Source organism: Tauraco erythrolophus, chromosome 2, assembly GCF_009769465.1.
Source record: "Tauraco erythrolophus isolate bTauEry1 chromosome 2, bTauEry1.pri, whole genome shotgun sequence".
NCBI lineage: Eukaryota > Metazoa > Chordata > Aves > Musophagiformes > Musophagidae > Tauraco > Tauraco erythrolophus.
In genome coordinates, this window is record NC_141466.1 from 121,616,551 (window position 1) to 121,637,790 (window position 21,240).

At 39.6% G+C, this 21,240-nt stretch overlaps 1 protein-coding gene across 10 annotated transcripts in view; it reads left to right on the forward strand.

Moving 5' to 3' along the window:
- EHBP1 (EH domain binding protein 1) overlaps nucleotides 1-21,240 on the forward strand; it is a 223,844-nt gene that overhangs the window by 89,668 nt on the left and 112,936 nt on the right. For 5 of the 10 annotated variants that reach the window (XM_086630928.1, XM_086630876.1, XM_086630906.1 and 2 more), the window contains exons 7-9: nucleotides 4,362-4,466; nucleotides 5,156-5,278; nucleotides 15,137-15,389. In XM_086630928.1, coding sequence (XP_086487054.1) covers nucleotides 4,362-4,466; nucleotides 5,156-5,278; nucleotides 15,137-15,389 — 481 coding nt within the window. The remainder of the gene's footprint in view (nucleotides 1-4,361; nucleotides 4,467-5,155; nucleotides 5,279-15,136; nucleotides 15,390-21,240) is intronic. The other 5 variants (XM_086630899.1, XM_086630892.1, XM_086630913.1 and 2 more) reach the window with 1 other exon arrangement.

Below are 21,240 nucleotides of genomic sequence, written 5' to 3' on the forward strand. Positions count from 1 at the left end.
GACCCTCTGATAATCACAGAGAAGAGAAGGGGAGGCTACATAAAGTCCATATAAACTATTGTGCAGAAGAGTTTTATTAAGATATGCCTAGATACTGCACTGAGAATGGCTACGGAAAACCCATGCACAGAGGACAGTAGTTGAAAAGTAGCAGATCTTGCTCCTCAACTTTATTGATTTTGCTGCGTTCAGCATCTGAACAAGCCAACAAAGGATCCCTGAACGAGCAAAAAGCTGATGTAGTCTAGTCTGTCCACTATGCTTTGGCTATGTAGTGTACATACCTGAAAGGCAGAAGCAATAAATACTTCTCAGCTACACTCATCTGCTTGTTGTTTAGCCTGTTCTGATCCTATTTTCTAATGATACAAGATGGAAGGGTTTGGTTGGGCTTTTTGTAGATGCATCATTAAGGAAACCCGAAAGGGAAAGGGTCAGCCTCAGACTTTTTATTCTTGTGTTGGCTACAACAGTTGAGATGCTTGGTTAGCCTGGCCAACTTTTCCCACGTTAGGAAAGGAGAGGGATGAGATGTTTGTTGAAGGAGAACAAGTGCACATAATTTTCCAAGTTAATGGGAGATCATAAAACATAGGGCAGTAAGTAAACATTATTAAATAAAATGTAAAGTGTCTATTTCAACATGTGTTCAAGACTCATTTCATTGGCAGTTGGAGTGACTCCTGTAATGAATGGGAAAAACTAATAAAACACAAGGAGAAGAGCAGAGGAACCAAGGGAGACAGAGGTAGGAATCATTGTAGAAAAAGAGGAAGAAATGTAGAAAGAAGAAAATGGGACAAAACTGATGTAATGAAGTACTCTTTCTAAAATTTCTTTCAAAAATAATTATGTTCACAAAATCCCATAAAGTTAATTAAGGAAGTTACATAATCCTTTTGAAAGCTTGCTACTCCCGATATTTTCTCATCTGTTGCCATGTTAGGGTGTTGACAGCTGAGCGAGCTGGAATACCTTCACTGAGTCAGAGTCCTTTGTGGCAAATCACTTCGCCTCGGTGCGCCTGTTTTCCCAACTATAAAAGGGGGATACTGGCTATAACTACTTCATGGGAATGGTGGGAGTATTACATGGCTAATGTTTGTAAGCGAGCTTTGAAAAAGCCAAGTGCAGGCAGTAAAGCAGAGGGATTATTATCCTGCTTTTGACTCAAGTCTTCTCACAGAAGCATTGGATGCTTGATGATTCAAACGTCATTCTCAAGCCACAGCTACAAGAGATGCTGCAAATCTTTACCACAGACACCTTTCCTTTTTGCAGTGTACGAAAGCTATTTTTTTTTGTTGGGCCCAAAGTTACAGTTTTGTAAACAAAACATATCCACAGCTGGGAGAACAAGGGAGACCTGCTGAGTGGGGCTCTAGATGGTGCAGGTGAGTTAGGTAATGCTGCTTCTCTTCCTTGATGTGTTGCCTAACTTTGGGTAAGTCTCTGTGCCTGTTTCTTCAGCTATGAAATAAGTGGTGCAATACTGACCTATCTCAGAAGCACTGTGGAATTTGATGTGGTCAACATGTGAGCTGTTGCCATACAGCTGACCTTAAGATCAGTCTGAAAGATCTTTTCCATTCAAAGCACTACTTTCATTTTAAAAAAAAAATCTTCCTCTGTCTAAGACTTTTCCCCTTCCTTCCCAATATTTCTTGTTTAAATTCTTCTAGTGTAAAAGCTGTATCTCCACCTAACTGTTCTATTTGTGTGAAGTCGAAAAAGATGTTCGTAGCCATGAAATATGTTTCAAATATTTTGCTTGTACACTATTATGTAGATGAATTTAAACCTCCGAGAACTATCCCATCCTTGGTCTTCAGTTGAAAACAAGGCCTCCCAGCGTACTTGAAGAAACGTGGCTCATAACTCACAAACATAGGGTAGTAATAAACACATTGCATCTCTTAATGTTTTAATTGATACTTAGAGCCTAATGCTGAAGTTGATAGTTGCCTCCTGCTCCATCTGAACAGGAGCACAGTGACTGTCCTGGGGTGCCACATGGACTTAGCAACGTGCCCATGTGCTACCTATTGCAGGTGTCTGAATCCCAGTATATTCCAAGAACAGGCTTCTGGAGAGCAGTATGTGTAACTCTTTCTTGCCATTTGCAAAACCATACCTCCCGTGTAAACTAATGATACCTCTCATCTTCTTTGTCAGTAGCACCAAGCTGCTTAAAAAAAAAAAAAAAAGTAAGAGAGAAGAATGAAAAAAACCCCCAGTGATTTATGTGACATACTTGTTGAACAAGCTAATATACGTTTGTAGATAATGAGATTTATAAAAGATAATATAGGACATAAATCTCCAACCTACCATTTCCACACTCCAAAACATGACATAAACCATTTAATATTGTAATGAGAAACATTGTAGTGCATACGGGTGTTTAGGTTGGCAGATGGGACCTGATGATTCAGACCACATCAAAGAATTCCCTCTTTTTAAAGCTCTAAACTTAATTTGTTATTTTCTGACAATAAAAAGTGAATTGTAATTGTTTGGTTTTTTTTTTTTTTTCCACATACTAGCATAATAAATTGTAAATCATGTCAGCATCTCAGCCTGTTTTAAACTAGTAATTCGTTTGTACTAATGCTTTATAAGGTCAACTCTGTTTTATTTGACTACAGCAAGGTATTTTCCATTGTGTATCTTGAGTCTTAGAAATTCCCAGAAGATAGTATTATATTGTTCAGCTCTCTGAAGTGTATATATGATTTATACTCAGAAAGTTAAGGGTTTGGGGACAGTTTTGGTGTTATTTTTTAGGACGATAGTCTTTTTTCTTGGAGCTAAAAATAAGGAAGTGAGGATGGTGAAATTAACTCTGTAGATAGATATGAATGTAATCCCATCTGAGTGGATTTTTGCTTTTTAAGGTCGAGAACAGTTAGGAGGTGCAGTTAAGAGGAATTCTGCTCTGGCTTCGTCATTGTCAGCATAGATTTTGTTCAATAGATATTGGGAGAATAGATCCTTTCACTTGGTAATTTGCAGATTGGCATATCTTCACAAAGCAGTTTAAATTTGGAAAAGAAATTTTTAACCGTATGACTGAAATATTTTCAGGTTCTGGACTCTGCTTTTGGCTTCAGGTTCTTTATGCTGTCTATGAAGGCAAGAAGATAAGAGTTGTGTCAGAGAAGGAGTTGCACTGTGAAACAAAGCATGAGTCTCCTCTGCTAGGAAGTTCTGGGTGGCTGTGGGCACCAGCATGAGTTGGGACAGCCACAATACTACTCAATTTTCACCTCAGTCCAATATCTTGCCTCCTCGTAACTAGTTCATGGAACTAAGATTACTGTATGAGAGTCAGGGACAAACATTTGCTTCCCAAACAAAAGCCATATGAGAAAAAGTCAAGTTCAAAACAGCAGCGAACTAAAAGTGCTGAAGTTTAAAGGAAATCCAAGAATGATTGGTGTGAGAAGCATGCAGTAAAGGCATCTACATAACTTTAACTTCACTAGTGAAGTTAACAGCCTGATCTAGGGGAAGGTGTCCCTGTCCATGGCAAGGGGGTTGGAACTAGACGATCTTTAAGGTCCCTCCCAACCCAAACCATTCTGTGATTCTATGGTGACACCAGAAGACGTCATCCATTTAAATTATTAGTTCGTGGCGATTCAGAGCTCTCCACTATGGATAGAAGGAAAAATAGGATTTTACCAAACGGTGAGGTGTTACTTGCGTAGCATTACGGTGGCGAATTCAACCAATATATACGTTCGGTATGCGTTCTCATACCACAATACTGGTCATATCTTTTAGAACTACTAGGTAAATTCAACTTGTCCTAGGTCAGAATTTAATGGTGACTGATTGTAAATGTTAAACAATCAGAGGAGGGAGGTGTGTGTGTAAATAAATAAACTATATAAAATGCGTGTGTGTTAGTTTTCTATAGCCTTAAGGGTTTGGGAGGCGAGGTAAATTGTTCTGAGGCCGTTTTGTGTTGGTTGACAATGGTTTAAAATTCAGGTTTTCTTCATGAGCAGGAAAAGTCTTTTAGTTTAACCCAGTACCTCTAAGTTTTGAACTGATGTGCGTACTCGTCCTCATCAAACTAATTACTGTTGCTGACACCAGGAATCCAGCAAGGTCTGTTTAAGTCTGTTAACTGGGTTTCTTCTTGTTATCACCGAAGCACCTACACAGGTGCTTTGCTGTAGGTATATCATTGTAAGGACTCGTTCGAAATGTATGCTTTTAATTAACTCTAAGTGTCTTCTCTTTTACCCTCTCTCTCCCTCACTCTCTCTTTCTAGTAACAGTGTTCGTTCCACTTCTGTTTCATTAAATGCCCTTGCCTTATGTTTGTCTTGACTGGCTTCTATTTACAGAAATTGTAAACCAGTTGAATGCTCTGAGCAGCTTAGATGAAGATCAAGATGCCTGCATAAAGCGAGCAAATATGCCTTCAGCTAAATCAGCCAGTTCCTCTGAAGGTCTATGAGCTTTCCTCCTTTCTTTCTGTTTCTGATCGTCTGTATTTACTGTGACCTGTTACCTTTTGACTCCTGCTTGTATTCAGCTGTCAGTTTTATCTCTGTGCTTCCACCCAGCATGACTCTTAGTAATTTGTAGTGCATCCAACAGGTAACAACATGATAGAGAAAGAGCCTATGTCCTCTGCAGCTCCGTTGTCATCTGATAATGAACAAAAAAGAAAAAAATCACAAAAAAAACCCCAAACCCCAAGCCTAAAACGTTAGTTGTGCAGTCAATAATACTTGACATCTCTAACTTGACAAAATGTCCCCTCTCTGATTTTACGTCCATGTTACATCCAAAATTTAAAATTTCCTGCCGATAGTAAACATGTATGTGAACAACCAAAAAGAAATTGCCATATTTAGCTTGTTAGATGTTCTGCGACATTTATTTAATGAAGATAACAGCTTTCTTAGTAGTAATTTCTGTTACATAGCGTTCTGATCAGCGAAGTTTCATTCATTTCACTTTTTTTTCTCCTTTGTTGGTGTACTACTGAAGTGCATTAGCTTAGCTGTGCAGTTCATTCCATACCCTGGTGCAGTGTTTTGAGAGACTGTTGATACGGGGTTTTTTTGAGCTTAAAATATGTTAGGTGAACAGTTTGTATCTATATTAAATCAATATTCCATCTTGTTTCTAGAGCTTATCAATAAGCTTAATTTTCTGGATGAAGAAGAGCAAGACCTGGCCAACTCTAGCACGAACCCTTTTGGTGATCCTGACACAGCAGAATTAAATCCATTTGGAGACCCCGATATAGAAGGTAATAGCTTTGTATTACATAATTCATTAATAATTGTAAATGCTTAATGAAACATGATTTTTTTTTTTTGTAGGACTACAAATGAAAAATGTTATTTTGGTTAAATACAGTTACTGCATGCAGTGCTGAGGTAGCAGTGGCAGTTATCCGGTTGCCGCTGGAAAATGGATTTATCCTTTGAGTCACATCCTTGTGTGTATTTGTCACTGGGGACTACCAGCTAAGAGTTGAACCAGAGACTTTTAGACCTGTCCGGTGTGTTACTAGTACTCACCTCATGGTATATATGAGGAACACATACTGTCAAGCACCTCTGTTCCATGCAGACGCTGGTTTGTATCAGAACTTCCTTCACTGCAATCTTCACTGCATCACAGCTATTCTTGGTTAGCACTAATCTTCATTATTATAATTTAATTGTATCTCTTACGTTCTTCTTTTTTTGCTTTTATGGCTTCCTCAGTTAAGCCTTCTGGCATTGCGCCTTGCACCACATGGTAGGTGTTAATCCCCTTTCCAAACCAACATGCCCATTCTTGTTCTGCTTGGGTGAGAAATACTATTCCTCTAAGTTTTTAATGTGGTAAGATTTTGGCCATAAGGCCAGAAAGGAGCACTAGGACAGGCATGCTCTGCTGTCCTCAACTCCACGTCCAGATATGCAGGCTTCCATCTGCCGCCATCAAAAAACAGAAGGGGATATGACTTTCTTAGTTTGCACCTGCTTGAAATGCCAGTCCATAGTTAATTCTTCCTGGGTTTTAAGCTGTACTTAACCTTTTCTGTTCAAAGCCCCAAGACTTTTCTTCCCATAGAAAATACCAAGGAGCATTTGCCACCAAGAGTCGCTCTGTAATGGCAATAGAGAAGAACCACACCAGGCAGGAGCAGGCTGGGATACAGCCATGGGATTTCTAATGCCAGATCTAATGAGGATGCGTTTTTGAGCTGCAGCTTCCACCTGTGGTTACTCTCTTTCTCTGGACTAGCTGAGCGTTTACTCACAGCGCAGCTTTTCTGCCTTCTGAGTTCGCAGAGGCCAATGTGGGTGGTGATCTAAGTCCTGTCATACTTTGGGGGTGGTGTAGTCTCGCAGCTTGTATTTCTCAAACAGGGACATTGCACTGTCTTCTGTATTTGGCCACTATCCCAGGCCCATTCTCCTCTCTGTGGAGTTGTCAGGTGTTTCTAGAACTGCAGCAGTGAGTTGCTTCACCTTTGTAGATGCCAATATACATGGATTAGGTTCTGGTGTCTGGATCTTTGGCTTCATTTCCTGTCTGTTCCTTGACTGTGAATTAATTGCCTTAGGATTGTAGAATCATAGAATGGTTTGAGTTGGAAGGGACCTTAAAGATCATCTAGTTCCAACCCCTCTGCCATGGGCAGAGACACCTTCCCCTAGATCAGGTTGGTCAAAGCCTCATCCAGCCTGGCCTTAAACACTTCCAGGGATGGAGCATCTACATCTTCTCTGGGCAGCCTGTTCCAGTGCTTTACTACTCTCATAGTGAAGAATTTCTTCCTTATATCTGATCTAAATCTCCCCTCTTTCCATTTTAAGTTTAAATCCATTTAAGTTTAAATCCATTTTCCCTTGTCCTATCACTACATACCCTTGCAAAAAGTCCCTCTCCAGCTTTCTTGTAAGCCCCCTTTTAGGTACAGGGGAGCAGCCAGAATAACCAGGGAAATAAAACACCTGTTCTCATCCATCTAGTTGTCTATACACAACATGGTCTAAGAGACTCAGTGTATATTCCTTTCTTCCTTCTCTGCTCTAGAAAGGAGAGCTCTCTTCTCCCTGGAGAGAACTGTACAAGTCCCATCCTATGTAAACAGCCATGTTCCAAACCCAGCTTTTCTTTCCTTTCCAGAGAGAAGCTGCACTGGCAGAAAGCAGCAGGTCTTCTGACCACGAAATATAGGAACCAAGATCCTGTTCCTTCTCATCTCAGGGACAGAGAATGATAAACTGGTGGTGTTTTACTGCGAGAGTAGCTTGACACCTCATGTCAAGTTCCCTCTGAGCAGCCTGCATCCAAAACTCTAACCTGCTTATGTTCCCAAAAGACTCCAAATATATGTGGGACATGTTTTTTCAGTCGATTCTGTTCCCTTTGGTGGCATCTAGACTTTACTGCCATTTCCACCCGTAGTCATGGACACTTCTCCATTCCTCTGTGTCTGTTCTGTGGAATTGGACAGTCTCAGGGCTCAGAATGTTGGGTCCTCAAAGAAGTCCCATCTACATGTCTGTGGGCAGCAATGCTGAGTTGTTGGGTGTGTGTGTACTGAATATTCCTCCCACACATTGTCGCCATCGTGCAGCAGTCAATGTACAACAACATGACAGTGATTTTGATAAACAGGTTGTCACTAGATTCTTCCTACTGTGTCATAAGTTGTTTTTTATTTGGGAGGGATAGAGCTTCTGTCAGGTTCATGTGACAGGAGTATGTCTTCCTGGAGCACTGAACGAAGTGGAAGATCTGAGGTGTTTCAAGCTGTCAGAGAAAGAGAGAGATATCTGGTGTGGCATTTTTAAAGCTTTTACTTTATGATCAGTGGCTCCCCAGGGATTCTCCTAGTCACCTCAGACACCTCTGAGAAGTGCTGGCTCTTCCACTCCAGAGTTGTCTTTTCCCTATAACGGGCGCTGGTTGTGTTCGTCTTCCCTTGCTTGGCCTTCTTGACATGTGTCTTTCCTCCAGTCCTCTTCCTTCACAGAAAGTTAAGGAGGAAAAAAGGGCGCTGAGACAAAGTAGTTAAGACAGTTTTGGTCTTCAGCAACAGCAGGAATCTGCTATGTATGTCTGTAACTAATTGCGTCAGTATCTCTACATGAGGTGCACCCAGACCTTACCAGTTTTGCGAGATTACCCTTTTGGTCGGACTATGTTTTGGAGCTACACAATATTGTGGCTCCTCTTACGCTACTGCTCTCCCACAGTAGGCTGCCCTGTTTGTTTCCCGTTTGGTCGCAGGTATATTCCCTCATGGTTTAGGACATTTCTTCTACTCTGAGACCTCGATAGAACTTTTATTGCTGCCATCTCTTCAGGAAGCTCTTTGAGACTATGCTGGCTTGTTGCTTTTGCATCCTTAAGTCGCTGTGACCTTTTTGGTGGCCGTCCCAGGAGCTTGGGAGCTTGAGAGAGGTTCAGGAGTTTAAGGGAGACTTTCTCTTACATGGTTGGAGAGTCACATTACCTGTTTCACTTGTCTTATGATCTGCTTAAATCAAAAGATTAACCTTTTATGCATGCAGGGATGAAGTATTTTTCTCTTCACTACATGTTAGTCTGCTTTATCTTTTTATCTGGACAAGGCAAAATCTTAAATTTAGACTTTGTGAAAGTTCAGAGTCTCTCCATAGAATTTGTTACTTAATTTCCCCCAAATGTGTGGAGCAGCCATCTGAAGCCTCCTTTCCTGAGTACTTTGCCGTCAGATGCCAGGAGTCACGATGTGCCATTTGGCAGAGATATTCCAGGGATATTCCTATCAAACCTGCAACCTGTGTGCTTAGTGGAAGAGTGCTTAGTCACCCAGGGCACAAATATGTGTGTATTGACAGTCACTCAAAGAGAAAGCAGGATTAATTGCCAGTAGATACTTGTTTCCTAGACAGATATTTCTTGTGCCTGTTCACAAACCAGCTGCTTTCCCCTCTGTCTTCCTAATCCCATAAACGCCTAACCCTGGGAATGCAGGGTGGAGAGAAACTAAAGGCGTGACTGCTCCCAGCATCCATGTGCACACTGTGGGTGCGGTGGATGGCAGAGGGTCATCGGCAAGCTGTCCCTGGATGCTGCTGTGGTTTAAAAAGTCCTCAGTGTAAACGATCTCACATGCGCAGTGGAGCGAACGTGCGTGCAAACTACTTGCCTTGAAAAATCTTCAGCCGTGGAAGTGAAACCTTTTTATCTGTCTCTTGGTTGATGCGTTGAATTGGGGTTTGTTCTCTCTTTATCTGGTAGGTCAGCTAGACATTAGGAATCTGGAAAATCAAAAATAATCTGTTCAGACACTGTATCTCTACAGCTTTATATTGGACAGTACGTAGATGATCTTATGAGGACTGCCTTGTAGTCAACAACGGAACTATAAAATCAGTTAATTTTTTTGCAAAATATTTTACTTCTGGAAGTCAACATATGCAACAAATTCAAATATAAAACTACAAAACACTTTCAGTGCTCCAGATATTTTTTTTAATTAGGTGAGGAATACAAATTTTCAAGTTGCATGTGACCAGTATAAATTTCCTGCAACACACTTGAGACGTAAGAGTAGCTTTGCTGGCACTGCCTCCCCCTTCCATTTAAAACAGCATTTATTCATCGATGTTTTTTTTTCACCTTGTGTGTAGATTTCTGAGATCCCTGCAGCATGTGTTACATGACAAATAAAAACAGTGCTACAGTGCAGTACCAAACCCCAGAATCTTTCTGGATAGTCCTGAAGAGAGCAGTACAAGAATCAGTACAGAGGAAAAAGGTTACTCTGTCCCTTCTCGTTATATTTCTTAATGAAATGTAATGTATTGCTGGTGTGAGTATTAATAAAAGTAATAGAAAAATCATCACTGGTTTATAGGGATGCCAGTCATTATGCTTTCTAGAAGTACTGGGAAGTGACATTTTTTTTCTGCGCTGTTCCTTACGCTGCTCACATCACCAGCATGACTGTGTGCCTGCCAGTAGTACAGTAAATGGCATAACTAAGTGTCTTTCACATGTGGCTTGTTCTTTCATCCTTTGCCAAGGGGAAAGTGGTGTGCGTAATGTTTTGGTGGGGATTTTGTTTGGTTTTAAGGGATGTGTCACAATATGTTTGTGTTACAGAAGGCAAGTGGGTTGAAGGGCAGGGTGATTTTTGAGATCCTCTGGGAACTAGAAGGCTGATTGTGCACATGGGTAGTGCCAGAGTGATTACTATCATGAGTAGTCTTTCTCAGTGGAGTTAGGGCAAGTAATGTTTCCAGAATCTGGCACAAGAGCAGCTGGTGCTTCTGCTGTAGTAATACTTCTACCTCTCGTCACTCCTACCCCTGTGGCTTTATTACTTAACCATGCAAAATTACTGTGTGTTTGACCCTTGGAGTGCCAAACTACAAACATTTTTTTTTTTTTTTTTTAAATATATATTAGTGTAGAGAATGCAATTAAAAAAATTAGTTCAAGTAGAGACTGGAGTCTTGTGTTTTCAGCTGTGATTAATGGTTAGGGGGAAGCCAGGGAATCTGTGCTGATTCTTTAGTGTAAAATCAGCTTGAAGTGGGAAATAAGCCCCTTTTAAGCTGTTGTATGTTCAGCCCCCCAAAATGCACTTCCCAACATCATTAGGTCCTTGAGAAAATTTGCCTTTGTTAACAGAGAAGGTAACAGTGGCTGCAGCTTTAGAAGCACTGTTGTTGAGTCACTGTCCTAGCAATTTTGTTTGTCACAGAGAAGTGATCACCAAAGTCCTAAAGGGTCCTAAAGGGTTCTAAAGGGTTTCAGAGACCCCATGGGAGATAGCCTGGTTAGGTTCGGGTTCAGGTGGGGAGCCTCCCTCCTGTGGAGATACTGAAGGAAGCAGAGGGGAAAAACAAATAGTATCTGGGATGACAGGAGGAGAGAAAATAAGCAGCCAAGTAGGTTCTAGTTGAGCCCCTACAAAATTCTGCCTAAAAAAAATGTCTTGAAAATGATACTTTTAGAAGCTCTTTTAATTTTAGCCTATGTGTAGGATTTTGTGAAATCTTTTAATTAATAATAAGGCAGAGGTCTCCGAGCACTGATCTGCAATGCTGTGCCTGTAAGGCCAAAGCTGTAGTTACTCTTGAGCCAATGAACAAGAGAAATAATTTTGGCCTAGTTAGGGTTACAGCAGTTGATCCATAATGTTGAAATAGAATTGCAAAAACCATTTGCATTGCCCCTTAAAATTTATCAGATTTAAAGAAGCATTTAACTCGTCGTTTCAAGGAGACACTTAAAAGCAAATTAAAACTAAATGTTTATAGTGTAGTTTTAAGAGATTGTTTCCCTGAATGTTTTCAGCTTCAGGAAATATTACTGACATTCTTCCTGGTAATATTTGTTTGAATACTGCTTGAGAGTTATCAGTAAGTTTTGGTCAGATGTGATAATTGTATTTATCAACAGATTCATGTGCAGGTGCAGTGATCCATCATATGGAGTTGCAGAAGCAGGTATTTGTAGTTGTGCACTCTCTTAATAAAATATTTTAAGATTCAAGCAAAGTTTAAAGTAGCAAAAATTTTGGTTAAAACGTCATCAGTAAGTTGCAGAATTTGACCAATAGGTACATCGATCATTTTTCTGCATTTCATTAGGTTACTTCTGCTTTTTGTATGAAACTATCTTTTGAGGGCAGATCTCAACAGCATTTCTGCTTGGCCTGGTTCATCGAATCACTAAGTGTGTGGGTAACATTTGAGTAGTGTCCTGGCTCCTGTGAGCTTCCAGTAACGCATACATATGCAGGAAGAGTGGGATTTGGGTCACCTGATTTTAGACATTACCAGTTTGAACATACACCTGTAAGCTTTGACTGTAAAGGGATCCAGCTTAGCTGCAGATACCGACACTGAAGACATCTCAGGCCAAGCAGGGTGAAACTTTTGCTTGCCATGACCACCTGCACTGGATACTAGAGTGAAGTACACAAGCTAATGTAGAAGCTCTTTTCCAGTTTTAGCTTAAAATAACTGAAAAAAATACTTTTCAAATGTGAGGCTCTGCTGTATTTCATCCATGATACTGTCAAAGGATTCTTGCTGGATTTGATCGTATTTGTGTGTTTAAGAATTTCTGCCTTGAATGATTTCTTTTCCCTTGTCAGTTAAACTGTAGACCTTTGATGTTATTTTATTGTGGCTTTCTCTGAAACATTTTTCTTGTGAGGATGCGAGCTTGTGAACAAATGGCCACACATAAACTAGGGCGTGAGCTTAACACGCATCACCTACTGTGCAGTAACTACCCTTTCTCCCAGGATAAGTGCCCAGCAGTTTATTCCCTTTTATTAAGGGATAAGCATGTTGTATTTACGCTGGGTAGGAGCGAACACATACACTACAGCTGACATACTGCAAATACACACCCTGATTTATCCTGCAGTAGTTTGTCTATATGCCCATCTCCTAAGACACAGCTGAAATGTTGCTTTATGATGTTCAGGTGAGACTTAACCGGTTTAAACAGTAACAGAACCTCTTTTTTAGCTTTAGCTGAGACTGTTATTGCAACCCTGATTATTTGTTTTTTTTACTGTTAGTCACAAGGATTTTGATTAATTAGTTCTTTTTAAAACCATTTTGATAGTGTGAAGACTGGCCATTAAGCATAACAGTAACTTCTTGTGATCTCACATTACCTTCATCTCATCCCATTTCAGTGTAGTGTCTGATTTACACTTTTTCTCAATCTCCTTTTTGGCTCCAGTTTTTGACTTGAAACAGCGATAGCTGTATTCTGAATTTGAAATTAAATATAAGAACTCATGAGATACGCCAGAGATAGATGTGTACGGTATATGTTACTTCTTTAATGCTAAGTCGGACCAGGTTGCTGAAGGAATAAGAAACTGCAAACCTTACTTGGAATTAAAGGAATTTTTAAATGTAATTTTCTGAATAATCACGATAGGGAACTCCCACAGGCACAAGCAGCATGCGTAGTTAGAATCATAGAATAGTTTGAGTTGGAAGGGACCTCAAAGATCATCTAGTTCCAACCCCCCTGCCGTGGGCAGGGACAACCTCCACTACACCAGGTTGCCCAAAGCCTCATCCAACCTGGCCTTGAACACTTCCAGGGATGGGGCATCCACAACCTCTCTGGGCAATCTGTTCCAGTGCCTCGCCACCCTCTGAGTGAAAAATTTCTTCCTTAGATCTAATCTAAATCTCCCCTCCTTCAGTTTAAAGCCATTGCTCCTTGTCCTGTCACTACACGCCCTTGTAAAAAGTCCTTCTCCAGCTTTCCTGTAGGCCCCCTTTAAGTACTGGAAGGCTGCAGTAAGATCACCCCGGAGCCTTCCCTTCTCCAGGCTGAACAGCCCCAATTCTCTCAGCCTGTAGCTGTGCGTCTACCAGTTAAAACCTGCAGTATCGTCTGGCAAAGTACAATTTTATTTTGTTTCACTCGGCTGAGCTCACCTTTGGTCTCAGATGAGTGATTTATCTCCTGAGGGTTCACATTGGGCTTAAGTAAGATTTTGGTGGGGTTTTTTTGCTGTTATTCTAGCCAAACCCATTTGGTTTCTACTTTCTGATCATAGAGGAATGAGCCATCACTTCAGAAACAGACCCTTAGAAATAGCATAGAAGACGATATGCTGACGTAGTCTTTGCAGTTAAAATGTGAAGAACCAAGAAGAAGAGGAGCAGCAGAAATGTGAGGTTCTTCCTGAATTAAATCTTTCCAGTCCCTGGTAGGTCTCAGTTGTTCTGAGAAGGACTAAAGCCTTTCCTGCTCCAAGACTTTGCCCTGGTCTGGTGACTAGTAATGCCTAGATAGGTGAAGCTGCTACCTGCATCTGGGAACCGAATTCCTGTTCAGCCAGGAGTGGCTTTTCTTCAAACTGTAGGTTATCGTCAGTCGCACTATGTGGGGAAGGGCTTTCTGTCTCCTTGGCTGGAGACAGAGTGAACTGGAAGTTTACGGGCAGAGTAGAGAACGCTTCCATTTTCTAGCAGTTCACCAGGATTAGCAACTTTAGTACATCATGCATCCAAGACAAAGTAATGGCATTGCTGTTTCTTTCGCTGCCCCTTCCCTTTGTGCCATCTTTTTATGTTTTAGAGCCTTGCTACAAATAACTTTTAGAGTTTTTCTTTCAAAGCTAAAAGGTATGCTTTGTTCAATTTATTAACCATACATGTGAAAAAGAAACACTTTTTGTGAAGAATAACATGGGCGTGGTTATTGAAAATTAGATTTTAGTGACACTGCATTGAAGTTCCTTTTTGCATAGATTTTGAAAGTACATCAAATCCAATATTGAACTGAGCTTCTGATCATTTGATGCTGCGGGAAGAGTAAGATTAACATTACTAAGTGTCTTTGTAAGAAATGTTGTGTGGGGATTTGTATTATTCAATATCCAGCAGCCATTCACTTCTGTGTAATGTTCTTTCTGTAGCGTCTGTTACTCTAAAGAACTGCACGCAGCTCCAGGTTGCTAATAACTTTTTGTTGTACAGCCCAAATAATAGATGAGTAATTCGATTATCTGTCTCTTTAGGGTTAATTTAAATTCATTTTTGCTGTGAGACTATGTATTGTTACCAGGAGCAGTTAGCAGTGAAAATATGTGTGTTTTGGAATGTAATTAATGGTCACACCTAATAACTGATTTTTAGTTCAGTCATTTTAAGAAATGAAAAGACCACCTGCTTACTATCATCGGTTTTAATATCCAGTAGAAGTAATTTATTATAAAATACGGGATATCTTTCCTTTTTAAAAGCTCAAAGAAATAATTAAGAACGTTTTGTTAGGATACAAATTGGCTGATAGCTCGGGAAAGTGTTTTAAAATCTGTTGTGATACCATTTATATGACAAATAAGAAAACTAATAACCGATTAGGTTAAAAGAGCTTTAGTAAGTGAGAAAATGAAACCTATTCAATATACTCTAGATGAAATGACCTTTTGAAAGACCTGGTTTTGAATCAACAAGGTTACTCTGTAAATAAATAAAGCATGAAATTCATCCGAGGCTATTGAAAGTTAAGAAGTAGAACTTTTCATAAGTCTTCGAAGTATAAAGATCTGATAAAATGTTTTCAGAATTTTTGTATGTTAAATCTGTGTAATGATTTATTTTTTATTTGGTAGAACCGGACACTGAAACAGCTTCGTCTTCAAAGCCAGAAGAAAGTTTCTATGCTGACAATTACAATCCTTTCAAGGATGAAGATGCCCCAGAGTACTTGAACCCATTTGATGAGCCAGATCCTGAGCCTGAAACGTTTGTAACCGTAAGAGATTCTCCCCCACAACCTGCAAAAAGGAAAAACGTCCGACCAGTGGATATGAGCAAATACCTCTATGCAGATACCTCTAAAGCTGAAGAGGAAGAGCTAGATGAGTAAGTATGATTCTTCAACTTTCAGCAGCTTTGGAAGCATTAGTGGGATCCCTGGCTTAATCTTGAAGTGCATTGGGTTCAACCATGGTGATCCTTAATCATCTCCTTAGGACACACTGATCCTTAGGCAGCTCAGCAGCAGGAAATACCATACCCCCAAGTCATGCTATTCAGCTGAGCATCATCAGTTAGGAAACTTTTCTTTACCTCACTGATAGCAAATTACTTGATAGGGAACAAGTCTGTGTACCTTTTTGGCACTTCATGCCCTGACAATTGCAAATGGGCCAAAAATTAAGGAGCAGCAGAGCTTGGTCCTTCCTGTCCCTTTTACTGTTATTTTTACTACATAAAATAGTAATTTTTGTTAATGATAATGGAGAGTTTGTTTTATATTGGTGCAGTATGTGAAAAGGAAGAGAGTTTTGCAGTCTGCATAGCACATTTTTGGTAGTCTCATAAAACTGAATCTCTGTATGGGAAAGATAACAGCATATGCACCTTCTTAGGTTGTTTCTTTTGTCACAACCCCACATAAAACTTTAATAAACTCACACTGACTGCATTGTATTGTAGTATAGAAACCTAACAAGGAGTGAGGGCTTTTTGCAACAGTTGTGCAGCTACGGAGGTTTGAAGGTATATACTTACTCCTTCTTTGTGGTCATTAGTCACCAACCACACCACTCGTGAGACAGTTTATGCTGATTACATGGGAGCAATTTTACAGACAACAACTGTAATTAACATGTGGTTTTACATTATTTAATGAGGTTTATCATGGCATGACATTTGCATTGCTTTCATATTTAATATTAATACAGGTGTCATATCATTATCTTTATGTTTCTCTGTTTATAGCTGTGTTCTAGGAAATTGAAGCATTCCCATACACTCTGACAGAATACATAAAGGACCCTGCAGGGTTTTTTACCTTTTAAAGCTCTGGGGCCATGGGGTGGTGGTTGTTGTTGTTTGTTCTGTGGGAAAAAAAAAAAAGGCATTGGGGCATGGTGTCTCTGCCACCTCCATTCGTCAGGGCACTGCCTGAACAAACAGCACTGGCTGCTGTGTCTTCAGAGCACAGTGTGATAATACTGTTGACAATCACACCAGGCATCACTGATCAGTCACTCATCACCAGAATCTGCAGGGAGAAAAAATATGTATACTTTATACCTGCAAAAATACAGGTGTAAAGGACAGCAAAGACTGAGGAGAAGAGCAGAAAGAGAAAAAGCTACCTGGATGGGCAAGCAAAGAATTTTCTCTGGTTTATATTTATACTCACATTTCCACCCTAAGCAAATCTGTGCCAAAGGGACTTGCAGCAGTGTTGTAACAGGCAGGGCTTGTTTTTTCTGTATACTGGACTGTACATTTATCTAGCCCTTTGTTTACAACACCTTTTTTATTTTAATGACCCCATTTGCTTTATTCCTTTTGTTTTTTTCCAAGGATAAAATAAGCTCCCCATAGGTGGATTCTACTGGAACGTAAATCTGATCTATGTTTTCGTTATAAAAGCAATGTCTCATACAAAGGTGGAAGGATAAGGAGTCAAAAAGCACTGTAAAATAGTTTTTTATGTCTTTTACATAAGTTTTTTTTCATGTCCTGACCCCCAAAGTAGCTTCCTCTCCACATTTTCCTCCCAGGTTACAGGAGTACCATGTCATTGGAAAAGATGTGGAGACCATTTGTTAAATGTATTGGGTAGAGTGCAATGAGAATGCAACGCAAGGAGAACCTTTGCATTTTTATACTGAAACACTCTGGAGAAATAAGTGTAATAATAAAACTCCAGACTAGGAACACAGGACTTGTGATACTAATTCACACCTACAAGCTCAATTATGCCTTACCTCATGTTATTAATTTTGAAATTTTTCGATAGAAAGTTTCTGCTAAGGTAGAGTACGGTGAGCACCGAGGGGGAGATTTTCATAGGCAGTGCCAGTTGCTAGGTTTTGTGTGCACTAAATCATGAGGGTTTATGTCCAGATGTGTATTGTTTCTTATCTAATGTGAATATTGATGCTTTTATTATCTGCATAAGTGGCTAATCTTCCAAATCCTATTAAGGTCTAGGCTTCAGTGTCAATTTGTGGCAGTGTGTTCCACAAAAAAACAAGATCTTATATGAAATGTGTTTCCTTTTATTGATTGTAAATAAGTTACCTTTCCAATCCCATACACTATCTCTTCCGCTGGCTTATCAAAACACCAATTAGCAGTATTGGATTTATCCGCTGTAAACAGTTGCTGTGTTGTGTATCTCTAGCATGTTCACCGTTACTTGTCTGGGTTAAATGGTGCTAACTTTTTCAATCTCTCTTCATACAGAAGTCTCTTCATCTCTCTAATCATTTTCACCGCACGCCTCTGGACCCTGTTATTTCTTCTCCTATGTATCTATTTTAAGATGTGTTGACTCGGCCTGAGCAGTGTATTCAAGACAAGGCTGAACAACTGAGTCATATCACGGCATTAGAAAACTTTGCATATGGTTTTCAACCTCTCTCCTAACATCTTGTCTTTCGATTTGTTTTGGTTTGGGTAGTTTTTAATCATTTTTGACTACCAGGGCGTCCAGTACTTTCCCCAGGAATGGTTTTGAACCTGATAGATGGAAGGCATGAAAAATAGAAGGCTCCTGAAAGAAATTTACTGTTGCTCAGGAAATACACTGTATTTTTATCCCTGCATTTTAAACATTTCATTGGAGTTCACTTGATGCACCACTTGGCATTTTCCTCTTGTATTTTGTGTGAAATGCAATGATGTGCTGTGGGAACACAGACACATCAGGTGGTACCAGGACCCTTGTCTCACTCTACTCTGGCACATCCCTAGTTCTGATTCTGGACTCAGAGCTTACACAAAGTGCCCCAAGAGCTGAACTCTGACTCCAGTTTTGTAACAGTCTCTCAACGTAATCATGGAAAAGGTACTTACCCTCACTGAGCCTCTGTGAAGGATTTACCTTGGGTAATTGGCTTAATTGAAACGTATTTCACTAATGGTTGTGAAGATAACGTAAGATTTCACAACACACATAAGCAAAGCATAGTCACAAGCATAAACATAATGAGGCATTGCATGGTATAGAGGGAATTAGATGATCCAGTACATAAATTCTGCTGTAAAACTACGCTCTCTAAACATGCTTCCTCTGGCTAAATTCTCATACCTAGCCAGAGATAAGGAACACATTTTCCTTTGATTAGTGTGAGCATTTGAATGTTAGTGTAAAATTCTGCTTTTGCCTTTTTGAAATTTATGCATTAAAATCCAAATGGTAGGTGGCTATCTGTTAATAAAGGACAGCACACCTTGTGAAGTTATGTTTAATTGTTTGAAAATAGCATAGCTCACAACTGCTTAAAGTATAATGCTTTCAACCTTAGTACTTCTGATTGGTAATATTGCCTCTTCTTTTAACCCTACCATGCTGAGAGCTTTGTTTCTCCTCAATGTTGATTTTTTGCAGTTAACCGGTAACACTGATCAAAATAATTTTTAAATTGGTCAGAATAAAACTTTCTTTCAGATATTACTTGGCTCTGTGGCTTCTTATCTCGTTAATCATTGCATGGCTTAGAATAATGCTGTCTAATTGGAAAGACTATCGAGTTGCCATCTAATGAAGCTGCCTGTTGCACAAGAAGCCACAAGCCATCAGACTGTCAGTGCCAGCTTAATGCCAGGTAGTTTGTCAGGATTGGGGTTTTTTTAATTTTGCAGTGGACAGTCTAGTATCTCTTTAGGCAGATCATATTGTGTGGATCAATTAAATGACTTCACAGAAGCAAAAGGTATGGGAGCTAACCTCAGAGAAAAATGCTTGAATGTTTTTCAGCCAGACTTTTCCTGTGCTTAGTTTCTTGTATAGCCATTTGGAAGCTGTTGGACCAAAACATATATCAGCCCTCCATGACTTCAAAATGTGTAGCCTCTTTGGTCAAGAACCATTTTGTTGTGTGTTGTTTTTTTTTTTCCTGTATTAAACTTAATTTTTCAAAAATCTTTCTCACTATTTGTAAGACCAATTAAAAGCTGTAGAGAGGAGAAGGTGGGAAATAGTGTGTGTGTTCTGCTAATGCTATGACCAAACTGTGAGAGTTTAGTCTAGCTTTCAAGCAAGTTCTTCTCTAGGAAAAAAAGGCTGTCACTTGTCTCCTTACGGCACTTCCTTCTGGTGTGTGTAGTAGGGTACAGCTCTTCAAGGTGATACACACAGTGCAGACAATTCTGGAGCGTAAAAATTCAAAAGGTGGTTCTTCCAAACTTTTTTGCTATCACTGATAAGATTATTTTTTTTCTTGCACCAAATTCATTTGAACACTTTACCAGTACACTTTTCTAATTCCAAGTACATGGAGGTAAATTACTTCCCTACCAAACATGCTGCATCTGTTGGCTATTCAGAAGACTAAATTGTTGAACTAAAGAAAACCTTGTGCTCTCCTGCAGAATGCATTGTTCTTCAGCCTTTATCTCTTTCATCTTCATTTTCACCTTCCTTTGAACTTTCCGCTGTCTGAAGACAGCTGAGCTAGGCTGTCAGCTAAATTAGAGCTACTGACAGCTAGGTGCATTCTCCACCCCAGCCTGAATACCCTCCTTTTTCTACTGCCTCCCATGGAAAACACCCATCCGTTTCTATTTAACTCGTTATTTTGATGTTGCCTTTAGTTTTGATTGCACTGGTGGCTTTGTGCTTGATGGGCAGCAAAGTGGGAACACCTGAAAGTTGCCTTCAGTCAGCAGATGAGTTATTTTAGTGTTAGTCTTTCCTTTCACTTTGGTATCTGGATTTAGATCTCTTTCTCTGTAACAAGCAGTGGCAGATTCTCAGAAAGGTCTGGGAGTTTTAAGCCTGGTCTTCTCTTACACGCTTCAGTAAGCTTTGCCTTTTAGAAGTAGACTGATTTTCTGCAGTATGGATTATTAATTGCTTGCTTTTTCTCTGTGAAAAGAGAATGATGATAAACTGCATTAAAATAGATTCTAAAATCAGTCAATGAGACTGAAAGGCATATTTTCATACTAAAAGTACACAAAACTGAGAGAAACTTAGTGTGGTGTGGAAGGAAACTGGATGAAAAGTTGGTTTTTTGCTTGTTCTCAAATTTTGCTATTACAGTTCTTTAAAAACAGCGTACTAGCTCATGACTTTCATCCTGAGAGAAAATTTGTTACTGGATCTGGCTAGGTAGGCTCTTGTCTAATGCTGTGTGCATTGTTGTTTCCATCTAGAGTTGAATTCAAGGGACTGAAGTTATTTGTTGTGGTTAGTTTAACACTTTATATAACTATATGCAGATAGATCTTTGGGATTCGCAGTGACTTAGTTACATAAATGTAGTTTGAGATATATGATAAATATATCTCACAGGGGAAGTATGAACTAGAAAGGAATTAACATATAAGTTTTGTGATTAACAGTCCAATTTTGGATTGCGAAATAAAATAATTCAGAGCAAAGATGGTTCCCATAAGCTTCCTTAGCAGGATACAAAATTGCTGGCTCTTCTAAGTGCGCAGTAGAAGCCATTATTTGATGTACTATTGAATGATGCATGATGTATCAAACTAGTAGATAAAATTTGAAAATGCTGTGGGAGTATTTACTTAGGGTGGAACAAATGCAGAGTTGGAACGTGAACGCCAGAGTTAAGAATAATTCTTTGGACTGCATCCACTTGATGGAAGATGTTTACTGTGTTTATTATAGGAGGTTTGGTTATAAAAACCACTTTCAAAATAGGCAGATGATGGATACTGGTATCTGTAGAGAGGTATACACAAGTTAGCTGTGGTTTTCTTACACTATTCTCTTGTCCAA